The 14,763-nt window shown below is 44.2% G+C and overlaps 1 protein-coding gene across 6 annotated transcripts in view; it reads right to left on the minus strand.

Annotated features, from left to right (window-relative positions):
- Positions 1–14,763, minus strand: part of LOC113460845 (uncharacterized) — a 75,485-nt gene that overhangs the window by 8,009 nt on the left and 52,713 nt on the right. For 4 of the 6 annotated variants that reach the window (XR_012579601.1, XR_012579602.1, XR_012579603.1 and 1 more), the window contains one exon: positions 5,138–14,738. Coding sequence is in view for 1 of the 6 variants with exons in the window: in XM_074537630.1 (XP_074393731.1) it covers positions 6,927–8,249 (1,323 nt within the window). In the remaining 5 variants the exon portion in view is untranslated. Of the gene's footprint in view, positions 1–763; positions 14,739–14,763 lie in introns of those variants that run through there. The other 2 variants (XR_012579606.1, XM_074537630.1) reach the window with 2 other exon arrangements.

Consider the following 14,763-nt stretch of genomic DNA (forward strand, 5'->3'; position numbering starts at 1 on the left):
ATTAAGTTGAAGAGTTTGTTTTAAAATATTTTTGAAAATGCCTTTTATGATAGAAACACTCCCCTGCAGGCTTGGGCCTGCTTTCTCTTCTCTTTCAGGAGTGATCTCTCCTTGAACACTGAGCTTTGTCTCCATGCATTATTCCTTGCTTTTCAGTTCTGGTTTGGAGTTGACTGGCTGAGAACACATGAGGTTGGAAGTCAAAGCTGTTGTCACCCATTTATTTCCTTACAATGCTGTTGTCCAAAACTTTTACTGTGGAGGACTTGTGAGCCTTCCCTCCTTGTTTAGGACTCCACTAGTATTGATTCCTTGCTGTGCAATGGTCAAGCACAGTTCCTCTTTCTTGGCAGCATGTCCTCTTTCTCTCTGGAGATAGTTAATTACAGTGTGCCAGCAATTGTTTATGAGCACTGCAGGTCCTCATTGGGTTAGCTAACATATTTGAACTAATGAATTTATAGGCTATAAGCCATAAGAATCCAGAATTTGAAGTCCACTTTTATTTTCAAATTAATGCACAACATAAATTTAAGTCCTATATTACATAATTATAGTACTTTATAAACATTATGTTTCAGGTACTTATTAAAATATCACAAAAGGGACAAGCTCCTCTCACACTCACACAGTGTGAGTGTACATAAAGCTCCAAAATTATTCTGGTCAATGCAGACTCCAGCAGTTTAACACCTAGAAAGGTACTTTACAAGTCATGGTCACACGGACATTAAACTTTAGAGCAGAGCCTAAATCTTGCTCCTTTGGCAATTTCCACAGCCTCATCCACCCACAACCCTCTGCCTTGTCCTCTCCTCCTTTTTTTTTCTCTCCCCAGGTGTAGCTACATGTCCTTTCTCCTCCTGATCCCTCAAGCCTTTCCTAGAGGAGAATGCAGTAGCAGCAGCAAAGCAAATATTCCCCAGCATACTTGCTCTTCAAGGCAAGGACTACAAGAGTTTCACAACCAGTGTGAAATGCACCTTTTCTCCACGCCTTGCTCTGCACTATCAGCGTCCTGCCCTGATTGCTATGTGGGGGGGTTACAGTGATGCAACTCCCAAAGACTAAACACGAGCGACCTTGAAAAGGAGTCTGGGCAGCCAAGCAGATGTTCTTTTCTATTGAAGCCTTCACATCTACCCAACATCTTCCACTGCAAGAAGTGCTCACCTCACCTACATTTCTGCCCTGGCTAGGTCCTTCCCTCTGAATGGAATTGTGGTTTGCCACACTTTCCCCCACCTCAGCACAGCTCCTTTTCCTTGGTGAAGGGAGCACATCTCACTGGCATTGGTGCCATTTGGTTGAGAGCTGCTATCACACTGGGAATATTTGGTCAGTCTGTTAACACCACTGCACTGGGAAGGCCTCATGCAATAGAAATCTCTGAGCTTCAGCTGCTTCCTCAGGCCCAACCATAACTTACGAGCAAAACCACACTTTTAGGAGAATAAGAGTCACCAGGAAAATGAGAATCCCTCTGAATTAAACATATATTTAATACTGTACTTGACTACTTATGTAAGTTAAAGCAAGAACATGCTTCTGATGGGATTAATTTTTTTAAACACTCAAACTAAGTAACACTAGAGTCAAAGGTGATCACTATGTGCTTTACATTACATTTATTCAGATTAATATTGATCTTCTGTAACCCTTCTCCCCCTCTGCTTTATTAATGAAAGGATAATTCATGTGACAGTAAGTAGCAAGAAGAAACTGAGAACAGGGAGAACACAGAAGGAAAGGTAGAACAGTTTTCTGCATATAGAGTGAGGAAAAGAATTATAGAACCACAGAATGGTGGTTTCTATAATTCTTTTAATGAGGTTGGCCCAGATAACCTCTGGAGTTTCTTTCAGGTTGGAAAGGAACTCCTGAGGTTATCTGGGCCAACCCCATGCTCAAGAAGGGTCTCTGAGAGCAGGCTGCCCAGAACTGTAGCCAGACAGCTTTTGGATATCTTCAAGTATGGAGACTTTGCAAGTTCCCTGCTTAAGCTGTAAAAGTGCCTGGTCACCATCACCATGAAAAGGGACTTCTTGATGCTCAGCCAGGCCTCCTGTGTTTCAGTTTGTGAAAGAAGACATTAAAGGATGACAGCTGATTGCTGCATCTATGCACATTTTTACAAATTACAACCATCCTTTCTCTGCCTCTTCCAAGGAAGCAGCACCTGAAGGAACTGCTACAGATTGTCACAATTTTGGGATGCCCTATTGGGAGCTGGAAGTCAGTACAGCAAAAGTGATAGCACTCCTGCAATTGAACTTACCTGCCTTCATGAATTTAGACAGATCCAAGTCACCCAGCTGCCAAAATGCAGCTTCTGTTCGCCTAAATGGCTCTACCTGCACAACTTAAATATGCTCCTGCCATTATTTTGAGTCTCCCACACTGTTAATGATGTTTCCAAAACCACGGCTGCTGGATTTTACCATCCAAGTGGGTCAATACTCAGCACTGAGACTTACTTTTGTTAAAAAGCAAAATTCATCCTTTGACTACTGCTGGAGAACTTTCATAAGAGCTCTGCAACAGATCCAGTATTGGTGCAAGAATGCAGTTTCCAAAACTTGAAAGGTAACAGCCATCAGACAGAGTAAGAACTATCATTGCACAAACAGGCAGGATTGCCTCACAGCTCACCTGGACTCAAAATAAAGTGGCAATCATTCACCAATAGTCCCAGGCTGTTTCTTCACCAGGCCCAGGATTCTGTGTGCTCATTTCAGCAAGTTACTATATACATATATATAATTCAGCAAGCAATTCCTTTAAGTTGGCAATATGAAGCCAAGTTTCAGCTCCCTCCCTCTGCAGCTAATTAGGGTGAGGTTAAAGAACACCACCTCTAATATTTAAATACAGGTTCAACCACTCCAAGCTATCTTCAGTGGTATTAGTATCAGCATTCCCAGAAATAAATCCTGGTCATAGTAATTATTTGCAGAGTACAGTCAGCACAATGGATACCTGGCTCACTTCTACTTTGTCAGTTACACGATATAAGAAAATAGCCTTATTTGAATGGCACTTAAATCTTTTTAACCTTTACTTCCCTCACAAAATAAAATTAAAAATACACCTTGGATTGCTCTGCAGTTCCAGTTTCCACTTCTAAGAATCCACTTATTTATAGCTCAATGTCCTGCTTCTACCAGAACCAGGTTCACCTTCTCCGGCTCCAGCTGCAAGGCAAGTCCTTGACCTCACAGCGCCATTAACTCACCTCAAATACTGCAACTCTGCTTCCCATTCTGCAGTTGACAGATGCACGTGGCCTTGTGTTGGTAACTCAGGGATCCTGCAAAACATTTCTATCCTGCTGCCCCAAGATTTTGGGAAAGGACCATTGCTACCACCAGAAACAAAATAAACAAGAGTCCGGGAGCTGTTGCTCTAGGTGGGCTTTCAGGACACTTCACTTTATGTGGATCTGGAGAAGTTTTCTGAATATAGCTGCCCAGGCAGCAAATAAATATAAGTGTAAAATATACCAGGGTTTTTGGTAGTCAGCTCATAATTTCCAATACTTTATTTGTATTTCATTGAAATCTATGGTCTATTTATAAATAGTTTATCATACAGTTGCTAGAAGTCAGTAAATCTACTTCTGTTTCTAATAAAACAAAACAACTTAGTTCCACAAAAATACACATGAAAGGCTTGTCCTTTTTATCTCTACTAACTGCATTTTTTGGTACAAGTTAGATTTTTGCTTAAAACTTCAGCTCAAAATCCTGTCTCTGGAAGCTACTCAAGTAAGGACATTCCTCAACTTTATCAGGTCCCTTGGCATCCTGAGACTAACCAGCTACAGGCTGTGCAGCTTGCCTTTACTCTGTATTCCCTATGCTCTTAATTATTCTCCCATCACAAAAAACCCCCAACACTTGAACTTGCACACTGGCTCATCATCACACCCAGCAGTGCAAGACATGCCAAAATCTTGGTATTTAAGGAGATCCCAACCTGGAAAAGAGGGCATGAGATAGCACCTTTTATATTCTAACATTCTAGGATGTCTCTTTTAAAATTCCGAATTCAAACTTCAGCACCTCTGTACAGATTTCAAGCACGTACACACAGCTGAATCAATACACACAGGGAGTCTGGGCCATGCTCAGACCCATTCAGCTTCAACCTTCAGAGCACTTGACAGCAAACTCCTTTCCTGTTCTCCACTTTGCAGAACAATAAATAGGCTGGTATCATTTCCTTTGCCTCTGCCCCTTCAAATAACAGACTTGTACTATTTTGGAAATTTGTGTAATTTACTCAGCATGCTCATTTGCCACTCTTCCAATGAGGGAAGGACTGTAATTGGAATAGACACTCTGAAGTGTCAAAAAGCACTAAAAAATAATGCAGCAGTTCAGAGTATGTCTCCAGTGATGCACTAGAAGAGAAGCAGACAATGCCAAGCAGTCATTGGAAAATAACGTGTACGAATCCATTTACACAGTTTGGCATTCAGACTCTATATTAAATAGCATCACTAGTTATTTTTCTATTTCCTGCATCATCTTCATCAAACATTACTGTTAATAGGTTAGCCAAAGCTTCATCTCCCATTCAAGGCCCCAAGCACTGCTACACACCTCAAGCTTGCCTCTAAAGTCTTACACAGCACAGAAGTGAGAAAGTTCAAATGCCAGGATCTGTCAGATCACATACATTTCAGTGCAAGAATAAAGCACAAAATCAGAAGCGCTAAGCTCTTTTCTAGTCCTATCTGAAGGCCACATGATTTCCTGTATCAAAGCAGAAGTGTCACCAAAAGGTCACTATTCAAGTATTACTTGTAGGACAGGAGGTACAACATGCTGCAGACATGTGGCAAGGACAACTGAGGGCTACCAAGAGGCCAAGAAATACTCACCTTACCTTCAGAACTGGTCAGCTTGACCACCAGGGAAGTAAAGCAAGCAAAAAAACTGGCTCCAGCTGTAATGTTTTAAAGGGAAGGCAGACAATCCCTCATTCCCTCTGCACTTTGCTATCTGCCATCACATCACACCTACAAGAGGTTCAGAAACCTGCCCCACCTCCAACACCCCCCGCCCCCCTCTGCCCATTCTGGGCTGAATTTATACTGCAATAAGCTGAAATTCAAACACGTCACACTTACCCCAAAAGCCTGTGCTCCAGTCTGTGGGTTTCCAGTATATAGAGTTTTAACCACCAAATCTGAGCATCTAAGAAGCCTTTATAAAATCTACTGGGCCACTACCAACCCCACCCCCCCATCTCCCTAACACTCCAAAAGGTTATTTAGTACAAAAACTGGAAACTGCAATTTGCATTACATATCCTGCTAGGCAGGAACCACCCCTAAATTAAATACAGTGGGACTTCAGCCCTGACAGTACAAGGTGTTTCCCTATAACCACACTGATTAAACAGTTCGCAGGCACCAGACCTCCAAGTCCTTTTTAGCACACGTCACACTGCACAACATAAAGCAGCAGGCAATTGGCCAAAAATGGTTAGCAAAAAGGATTCCTTAAACCTCCAGCATCCAAATATAGCCCTAGCTGGTCACATGGGCTGCCATACAGTAAGTGCTCCTCACTTTACCTACCCTTTGATTAAACGTTTTGAGCTAAAAAGCATGTACTTAGTACAGCATTTCAGTTTCCAGCCCAATTCCATGAACCGTATAATCTTGCTGTACCTTCCACATTCAGACTGGCAGAAAGGAAAGGTTGATTCAGGCTTCTAGTGAGCCCAAGGGGGATGATTAGCTAGAAGAAGCTAACAGAATATGAGACCTCTAACATACACACACATTTATATGTGTGTATATGTATATAAAAATATAAAAAATTAAAGCAACATATCTGCCATACAATGCAGCTGCTGTAAAATACTTCATTATTAACATACTCTATGGCACATACTGATCTTTAAATACATTGTCATACCTTATTCATCTGGCCTATAGCAATGTTTTTTCATATTACTCTTATTATGATGAAAGCAGACCAGCTGATTACATCCACCTCACAAGAACTCCACAGCATAGTTTACACATCAAGAAACTCTGCAAAATTTCTGAAGAAAGGCAGGCCAGCTACTGTACCGTTGCCAGGTGTCAACTTGAACAGAAGAAAGTTGAACTTGGCCCTTCTTTTCTCAGCCCTCAGAGCCACTATACAAGTTAAGTATTGTGCAGGTGTCAAATAAGTTTACATTATAAAACCTTGCAACTGCACTAATAAATATAACTGTCACTTTTTCTTCCAAAGCCTTCCCCCCACTATCAGTGAGGATGAAGCCTTGCAGTACTCACTAACAACAAACCTTGTGATCTTTGAGTATGCAGAGGCTTGAAGTTGTAGCTATTTCTCAACTGCAGCTGGAAGTCTGAGGTTCCTAAACAGGAAAACAGCCCAGCACCAGAGGCAAGGCCTAAACCCTGAGTTAGCACACTTACTGCATTGTGTTACAGCAGGGCTTGGTGGCACAGATTTTTCCTAGAAGCATGGAGACTTTTATCAAGCTCAAGTCCCCATTTAAGCTATCAGATTCTGTTACAGGCTTAGAAGAAAGCACAATGAGGCACAGCATCGAGCACGTTCACATACCCACCACCACCGGCTCAGCTGCACCAGTTAGTTTCACATTTATGCCGGCAGCCAGGCCGGCCTGACTGCACTGAAATAACCCTCAGCACCCAGATGTTGTGCTATTTTTACCCTGGAAAAGAAAGAAAGGACACCCAACAAAACTTCAGAGCGGGAGGCCACGACAGCACAGACTTTATTCCGAGGCTGCGGCGCAGGTTTCGGCGCTCGGCAGCGCCCGGGCTCGCCATCCCCGCAGTGACGTGTCCACCTGAGGCTCCGGGGCCGCCGCCGCCGCCGGAGACAAAGTTCTGTAGTGCACTGACTGCTATCGTACCCAGAGTCGGAGTGTCACAGAACTTTGCTTCCGGAGGCTCCAGTCCTCGGCCGGTACCGGCGCCGGGGCCGCCCGCCAGCACAAGTTTCCCTGCCTGGGGAGGGAAGGCGCACACGGTTAGAGGTGGGGAAGGGAGCCCCCTCCTCCTCCGCGGCTCGGCGGGAGACCCGCTGCCCGAGGAAGAGGGAGAAGGAGGCGAAGACATTTGTTTTCCTTTTTTTCTTTTTTATAAATACCCAAAATGCATCCCCCACATACACACACCGCCCCCAACCCGGAGCTAACGGGCCGCCCTGCGAAAGCCGCGGCCGAGCAGCTGCCCGGAGCGCTGCCGCTGCAGCCAACGGGGCCCGCCGCCTGCCGCTGACAGCCCCGGCGCCGCGGCCCTGCGGGACCCCGGGCAGCGCCGGGCATCCCCCCGCGGCCCCGCAGCCCCCCGAGCGGCGCCCCCCCGCCCGCCAGCCCTTCCCCCGCCGACGAGCGCAACAGGTCCGGCCCGCCCGGTGCCGCCCGCAGTCCCCGCGGCGGCGGCGGCCCCGTCCGGTCCTGCCGCGTCCCGCCGGGCGGCGGTAGCGGCCGGTGTCGCCCGCCCGCCCGCGCCGCGCGCCCGCCGCTCCATCTTGACTTTTGCCGACGTGGAAATTTTGGGTTCGGGGACGAGCCGCGCTCTTATTGGCCGGCGGCGGGCGGGGTCGGAGGTCACGGCTGCTGTCGCCGCTCCGCGCCAAAGCCGCCTCGCAGGCGGCCCCGCCCCTGAGCCCGCCCCGCCCGCCGGGGGCGGTGCCGCCCGCGGGGCCCCGGTGCCCGCTGCGGCCGTGCCCGTGCGGGGGGCGGCGCGGGCGGAGCGGGCGGCGGCGCCCCGCGGGATCCTCGGCCCCGGGGCCCCTCGGGCAGCCGCGGGACGGGGCGGGGGGTGCGGGGCGGGCGCAGGGGCTGCCGCGGGGGGTGGTGCCGCCGTGCCGGTTCTCGGTCCTCGGTGCGGGCCCCCTCCGCCGCCTGCGGCCCCGCAGCGGTGCTGCCCCGTGCGGGTCCCGGCGCTGCCCGGCCCCGGCAGCCGCCCCCGTGCCGCAGCCCCGCGGGGAGGGCTCGGTGTCCCCGCGGTGTCGCTCGGCGGCGGTGCTGCCCCCGGGCGCTGCTGCCGCGGTACCCGGGCTCCGCGGGCGCTCCCGGTGTCCTGTCTTCCCCCGAGAGAGCAGCCGGGCTCTGCCGTGCTGCACGAGAGAGGGGAATCCTCGGCTGTCTCCAGTTCCCGCTTGGCGTTTGAAGGACTTTAGAAAGAATGTAACAACTTTTTCTGAAGAGCGTGTTCCTTCCCCCGAAGGAATAGCTGAGGGCATCTGTTGTCGCAAAGCGATGTTTTCCGCTCTCTCTTTATCGAAGGTTGTCGGGACTTCATTAGTTTCTGTGGAGCTAATCGTTCTCTAATAGTACAGAATTACCTAAACAAAGCTTTGAAAATAATTCCTGCAATTGTTTTTATCTCTTACATTGAATTAAATTAATATATAAAAATTAAAGTCAGAGAAGTTACACTGGGTTTACTATCCGGCTTGTTCACTAGGCTCAGATGGAACTGCTGACACCAGTAAGTTTGAAGCAGTGATCCAGGGCCCCTCCAGCCATGGAAGCCTCGACAGTAGAAACGCTCTGTCTGTGCTTGAGGCACTGGAGCAGTTCCAAGAGAGCCGTTCAGGATATGAGCTGTGTGTGCATGCAGGTGTTCAGGGGAGATGTGCCAGCCCTGTCCTGCAGCGGCATCACTTCACCGTGAACTCCAGTGTGGATGTGGTCCTTGTCATAGTGGGATCACAGCAATCAATACCTGCTAACCCAAACCCGTGGCTGTCGTTTCAGTATCTGAAAGAGAAATAAACTGAAAAACATTTTGAAATTAGGTTTTGTCTCCTTTAGCTCCTTTGTCCAGAAACAGAAAGGGCAAGCCTCTCCTGAGCCTTTCTGTTCAGTTTAAGAAACATGTTCTTCCCTCCTTCATTGCACTGATCAGACATCAGCCCTGTTCTATCCTGCTGCAGCTTGCCATGGGCAGTGGTGCTTCCCACTTTCCCGTTGCCCCTGTGTCCCTGCTCCCTCCACATACCCCCTCTCTGCTAGGCCATGGAGCAGGCCCCAGCTATGCCTCTGCTGCTCAGCTGTGTGAACGGGAATATTGATTTGACAGTGTGTATGCTCTGTAAAAAAAATCAATATTTCAGTAGATTGAGCAGAGTGTGCGGCAGTGTAATGGAGCCCAGCCTGCTAATGTATTGTGCTGGGGTCCTCATTCAGAGATTGAGGTCAGTCAGAAAATGGAACTATGTTTTCTTATTTTATTGTGTGCTTCAGGTATAATGTAGGTGTTTATGTTCTAGTGTTTAACTTACAGCACGCGGTTACTTTTAAGTCGTATACAACAGAAGGTCACATATTGCAGGTGACATACACAAAAAAGCATGCCATAGATATACAATCCATTTTCTTCAAGCTCAGTAAATCCCCTCTTGCCTTTATCCATCATATATCTATCAAACAACAGTTGTGAGGGAAAATGCATCATTTTTGTTTCTGCAAATAAAAATAATGTTCTGTTGTTTGGTGCAAACTTGGCTTCTGATTACGTAACAAACTCCAGTATAGCGACATGTATCGAAGAGTATCATAAAACGGGCATAAGTGAAAAGAGCAAGGGAGGAGAAATAACCAATATATGACACAAAACCACAGTAAAAGCTCCCATTGATTTTAGTGGACCTGGGATTTTAGCCAGAATGTTCTCTGGCTAAAATAATTTTCCACTTTTTAAACCGTTGCATCATGCCTTAAAACGTAGCAAAAGTAATTCCTGAAATGACATGAGAAACCACGGCATTCTCAACCTCAGAGTCAAGATTAGTGCAAGCTAACTATTGTCTCACAGCTCTGGGGACATTTGATACGGTTTTATCTTTACTTAATAATTTTATCTGCTGGTTTTGTCAGAGGCTATTTCTTATCCACCAAAATCTCTCACTGCAGCAGTGAGCACAGATCTATACAACAGGCAGCAGAGTTTTATGTTTGTGCACGTTACAATGCTTTGTGCTGAATTTAGCACACATTTCAGGATGCTACAGGGGCCCTCGTGTTTGGTAAAAAACACAAAGCTATTTATTCTTTCGTCATTCACATTCTTAATTGGAGACTGATTTGGCAATCGTGGCCGGGGAGGCGCGCAGGGCTGGAGCAGTAACATCCTTCAGTTGCAGCTCTGCTTTAGGACATGACTCATGGAGAAAGCTTCCAAATGTAAAATACCGCTACCTACAAATGCACGCGACACCGGGGTCTCTCAGAAGCTGGTTGATATTTTTCAGTCACTGAACACAGACTTCTCATATGTGTTTCACTGTTCTGAAGAAATGCTTGTTTTAGTATTAACAGCTGCTGGAAAGCTATGCACTCACCACCCTTAAACACATACCTCAAGACATGCAACATGTCCTAAAATATTTTGGCTATAGTTTAAAAAATAATACTGTAATAACATTAAAAAAAACCCCACTATGACATAATATTTTACTTGATCCTAGAATGCTTTTCACAGTACAAGTATGATAAACTGCAGTGGAAGTATTATTCCAATTTAAATTAGAAGATAAATCTCATAGCTGAAGATTAAGAAATAATAATTAGTCTTGCACTTTACTTTAAGAGTCCATCTGTTTTGGCAGCATGATTCTAGCTAAGAAGATTCAAGGAGGTGGTTACTGTGTGAGACAGACAAAAGTACATGATATAGGGGACCAATCTGTGATGCTTTGTAAAGTAAAGCTGAACAGTATTTCACAGAATGTTAGTTTAAAAGGTGGGAGAGTTTTATGATATAATTTACTTTTATGATCTGAAGACTCTGCTTTTCAAGCATTTTTGTCTGCCAGCTTTGTGAAATAGTAAATTAGGGGTGGGGTTTTGTGGTTTTTGTTTTGGTTTGGTACATTTCGTTGGTTGATTTTTTGGTTGTTTTTTTGGTTTTTGGTTTTTTTTTTTATTTTGAAGAAATTAGTACATTATGAGAATTAGTATTTAAATCTAATTGAACACTGGAGTTATGCTGGGTGGAAAATTAATTTTCTCATTAGTTGGAGAACTTTTATGCTATTCGTACAAGAAGTACTCAGCCTAAAGTATCAATCAATATTATAGAATGTTTTAAAACAAATGTAAACAATTTATATTATGACAATTTGTAACATTACTTCTGATAGAAGAAAAATGATACATAGAAACTCAGTGCCATATAATTCTTAGTTGGTTATTATCTGAGATTGCTCTGGATTAAATATGATTTGTGTTATATCTGTGTAATTCTGGTCTTCATTACTATTATAAATGTGCATTAAAACTGCATTATAATGTCCTAATTGTGAAATTGCCATTGAGTAAATTAAGGTTATGAGTATTATAATGCAATATTTTACTGAATGTAAAATATTTCCTAGTGCTTAAATTTCCTTGCATATTGAAATAATAAAATTAATTGTTAAAGTTAATAAATAATGATAGATAGTCTAAGTCAGTAGTAAGTCAGAGAAGAATCCAGGTTTCCTGAATTCCTATTCTCTCCCTAAAGAATAGACAAAGTATATACTTCTTTCTGAAATTGTAGGGATGCATGACTGATGTAAATATAATTTTAGAAGAACCTGAACATCACTAAAATAAGACAAGATCAAGTGTCAAATCAAAACATGAAGATACAAGGACATAATGTAATGAACTTTCATTCGAGGCCAGTAGAAATCTTTCTATTGACTTTAATAAAAGTATTATCAATTTATAATGTGCTGGCATCAAGTGTATGAATAGCTCCATTAGTTAAGTAGCTAAAGCTCATAGCAGCTTATATGTTAGAAATGTGCAGAATCAAACCCTGGATGTCTCCTAAAAAACCTGCAAAGAGTCAGAAGGGCTCCATTTACAGAGTACAGATCCCAAATGGAGTGACTCTGTCATCCACATTTAAAAGAATTTATAAATGGATCTGCAAGGCAATCACTGCAGGGTTAGTGTAACACTATCTGCAAAACATTGATATTTTGGAAAACAATGGTCATTGCAAAATATGCTTTTGTTGAGCATTAAAGTGAAATTAGAACCTTTCTTGAAAAAAAAAGCCAAACAGGCATAAAAAGACAGAAGCCAGCAAGAATATTCCCTTTTACCCTGTTTGATGATGTTCAACTTTGCATAGCTGGCCCAGAAAGAGATTAACACTCTGAACAGGTGGGGTTTGAACCTCTCTTGCCCATTTCCTCCAGGGAATGCCTCAGCACTAAGCAGCTATCTACTTTGAGGCAAAGAATGGAAAGTTTTTCCTTCTCTCCTTTTTTTTTTTTTTTTTCCAGAAATTCACTTCTGAATCTGAGAAGCTTTCTTGCTGGAACAAATATTTTCCACAGAAAGGTTCCATTTCATCAAGTCAGCATTTTTGCATACAAACAAATAGACTGTGGGAAAATTCCCACCAAGCTTTACTTTGCAGACTTTCAGAAAACAATCATGCAAGGGAGAATTATAGGAATGGCATTTACAAAGGCATACAAATATGGTTCTCAGTTGAATTCAAACACAGTGGCATGGTAATATCTAGGACAAAGACTTGAAGGCATTTAACCTTTCATTTTTAGAGCAGTAGAAATCTCTGATACAAGAAAATCAGCCAGAGATAAATAAACAACCGAATTCTGTACCATCCATTCACAAGCCACCATTTATTCAGTGTATAAAAACTTCAGTGGGGATGTTTTGTGCTGAAGCTTGTCAGCAGAGTCTGCAGGACCAGGGCTGAGAAGGAGCAACCAAGAGGTTATTGACGTAACAGGCCCAAGTGTCGTGAGCAGCGTGTCCTAGAAATGGGAACCAAGGGTCATACAGCTCAAACTGGCCGACAGCTACTTGTGTAAGTAGTCTCGCTGAATCCAAACCTGCCCTAAAAGGGCACTTAACAATCTTCTGGCTGCAGCAATGTGAAAAGAAGGTAAATAACTGGAATAAGAGCCATGCAGGCAGGCTGGAGTCAAATGTTTCTCACAGAAATGGCTGGGATGATCATGAAGTTACCTACTTCTTCCATCTGCCCTACATTCCATTGGCAGCTCAATACAAACTAGTTGCTTTCACAGTGAGGGAAAAGCCCTTGCATAGGGTATTCCTGTGGTGAAAGCTGTAAAGGCATGCACCATCACCGCCATTTCTCCTGCAGCCTCAGTGTTTGAGTGCTACATCTCACAGAGTCATAGAACATCCTGAGTTGGAAGGGACTCGCAAAGATCATGGAGTCCAGCTCCTGGTCCTGGACAGGACACCCCATGAGTCACACCATTGATCTCAGAGCATTATCCAAATGCTTCTTGAACTTTGCCAGGCTGGATTGACTGGCTGGTGACCATTTCTGTGGGGAGCCTGTTCCAGTGCCCAACCACCCTCTGAAGAACCTTGTCCTAATATCCAACCTCAAGCTCCTCAAGCCTAGCAAATCTCAACTGGTGAGCAAGGCTGAGGAAAGGAATTCACGTGGCAAAATTTAATGGATAAATGCTGGTAATGCAACTTGCAACTGCAGACTAGTTGAGAGTGCAAAGAACATTAAAAAACATAACCCTGCCCAGCCTGCACACATATTTTCTCTGGGTAAAAGTAATGTCATTTGCAGATACTAGTCTTGTAGGGAGGTTCTGTAAGCATTTGGGGAAAGAAAACTATTCTTACATACTGAACAACCAAAGGAGATAGAGGGTGGTGGAAAAAGCATATGTGACAGTTGTGTTGTGCGACAGCTTTTCTTATCCTCCTCCATACCATTTGCCTGGCAAATCCCTTCTTTTTTTTTAGTTTTGCCTTAACTTTTAGGGTCTTGAGCACAGGAACAAGCATAAAAAATAATATCCAATGAACATTAAAAATCATAATATCTCTACCACTTTTATTTCATTTCTGTTATCTACATCAAAGCATGAATATGGGGAAGGTATGGTTATGCAGGATAAAGAAACAGAATGTTTAGCAGGAGGCCCCTTTCTTCAGTCTTTTAACACATAAATCATGAATTCTCAAACCATCTTTTGCCACAGAGGTATTTGATTAGGAAAACCCTGCTCTAATGGAAAGGTTTTAGCTAGCCTGAGATGAAAGAAGAGATGCTGTGCTTCCTGGTGAATTCTGGAGCTGTGGGTCTTCCTGGGTCATGCATTCCCAGCTCCCTTGGAGACTGTCTCAGTGCTGAACGCCCAGCAGCTTTGGTATTCATCCAAGATGCAGCGTGACTGCTCCAGAAGGTGCTCAGCTCCACGATCATGCTTGAAACATCAGCTCCTGTCTCTGAGGTAGCAGGCTGGCTATGATGAGTCGGAATCCCACTGAATGAAGCATCATACAACCATCCTTCAGAAGCCATCTGTACCTCCTCCAGAACGCTGTGGCTTTTCATTAGCAGTCTTGGAAGAAGAAGTGCACTCATCACACCTCCTGGGAATTTCTGAGGAATACAGATCAGAAGTTCCTCCTTTCACTATTTCCTTATTCTAAAGCAGGGAGAGTATCTTTGTCCTGTCCAGATCTTAAAGAGGTGAAATGAAATTTGGCACCTTAATCTCAATACATTAACAATCACTTAGACTTTCACTTCTGCTCAGACCTCATTTATGGCTCTCACCTCGCAGGACATATCATTCAAATTACCATCCACTTAGGTCCACAGGAAGAATCTTCAGGCCAAACCATTACAACAACCCATTACTCTTCTGGCTTTTCTACACCACCAGGAAATGTCAGTGGATGCCAAACTTTTGCAACTGCAAACAAAGGGAAATGGATATT

Source organism: Zonotrichia albicollis, chromosome 1 (assembly GCF_047830755.1).
Source record: "Zonotrichia albicollis isolate bZonAlb1 chromosome 1, bZonAlb1.hap1, whole genome shotgun sequence".
NCBI classification, from domain to species: Eukaryota; Metazoa; Chordata; class Aves; order Passeriformes; family Passerellidae; genus Zonotrichia; species Zonotrichia albicollis.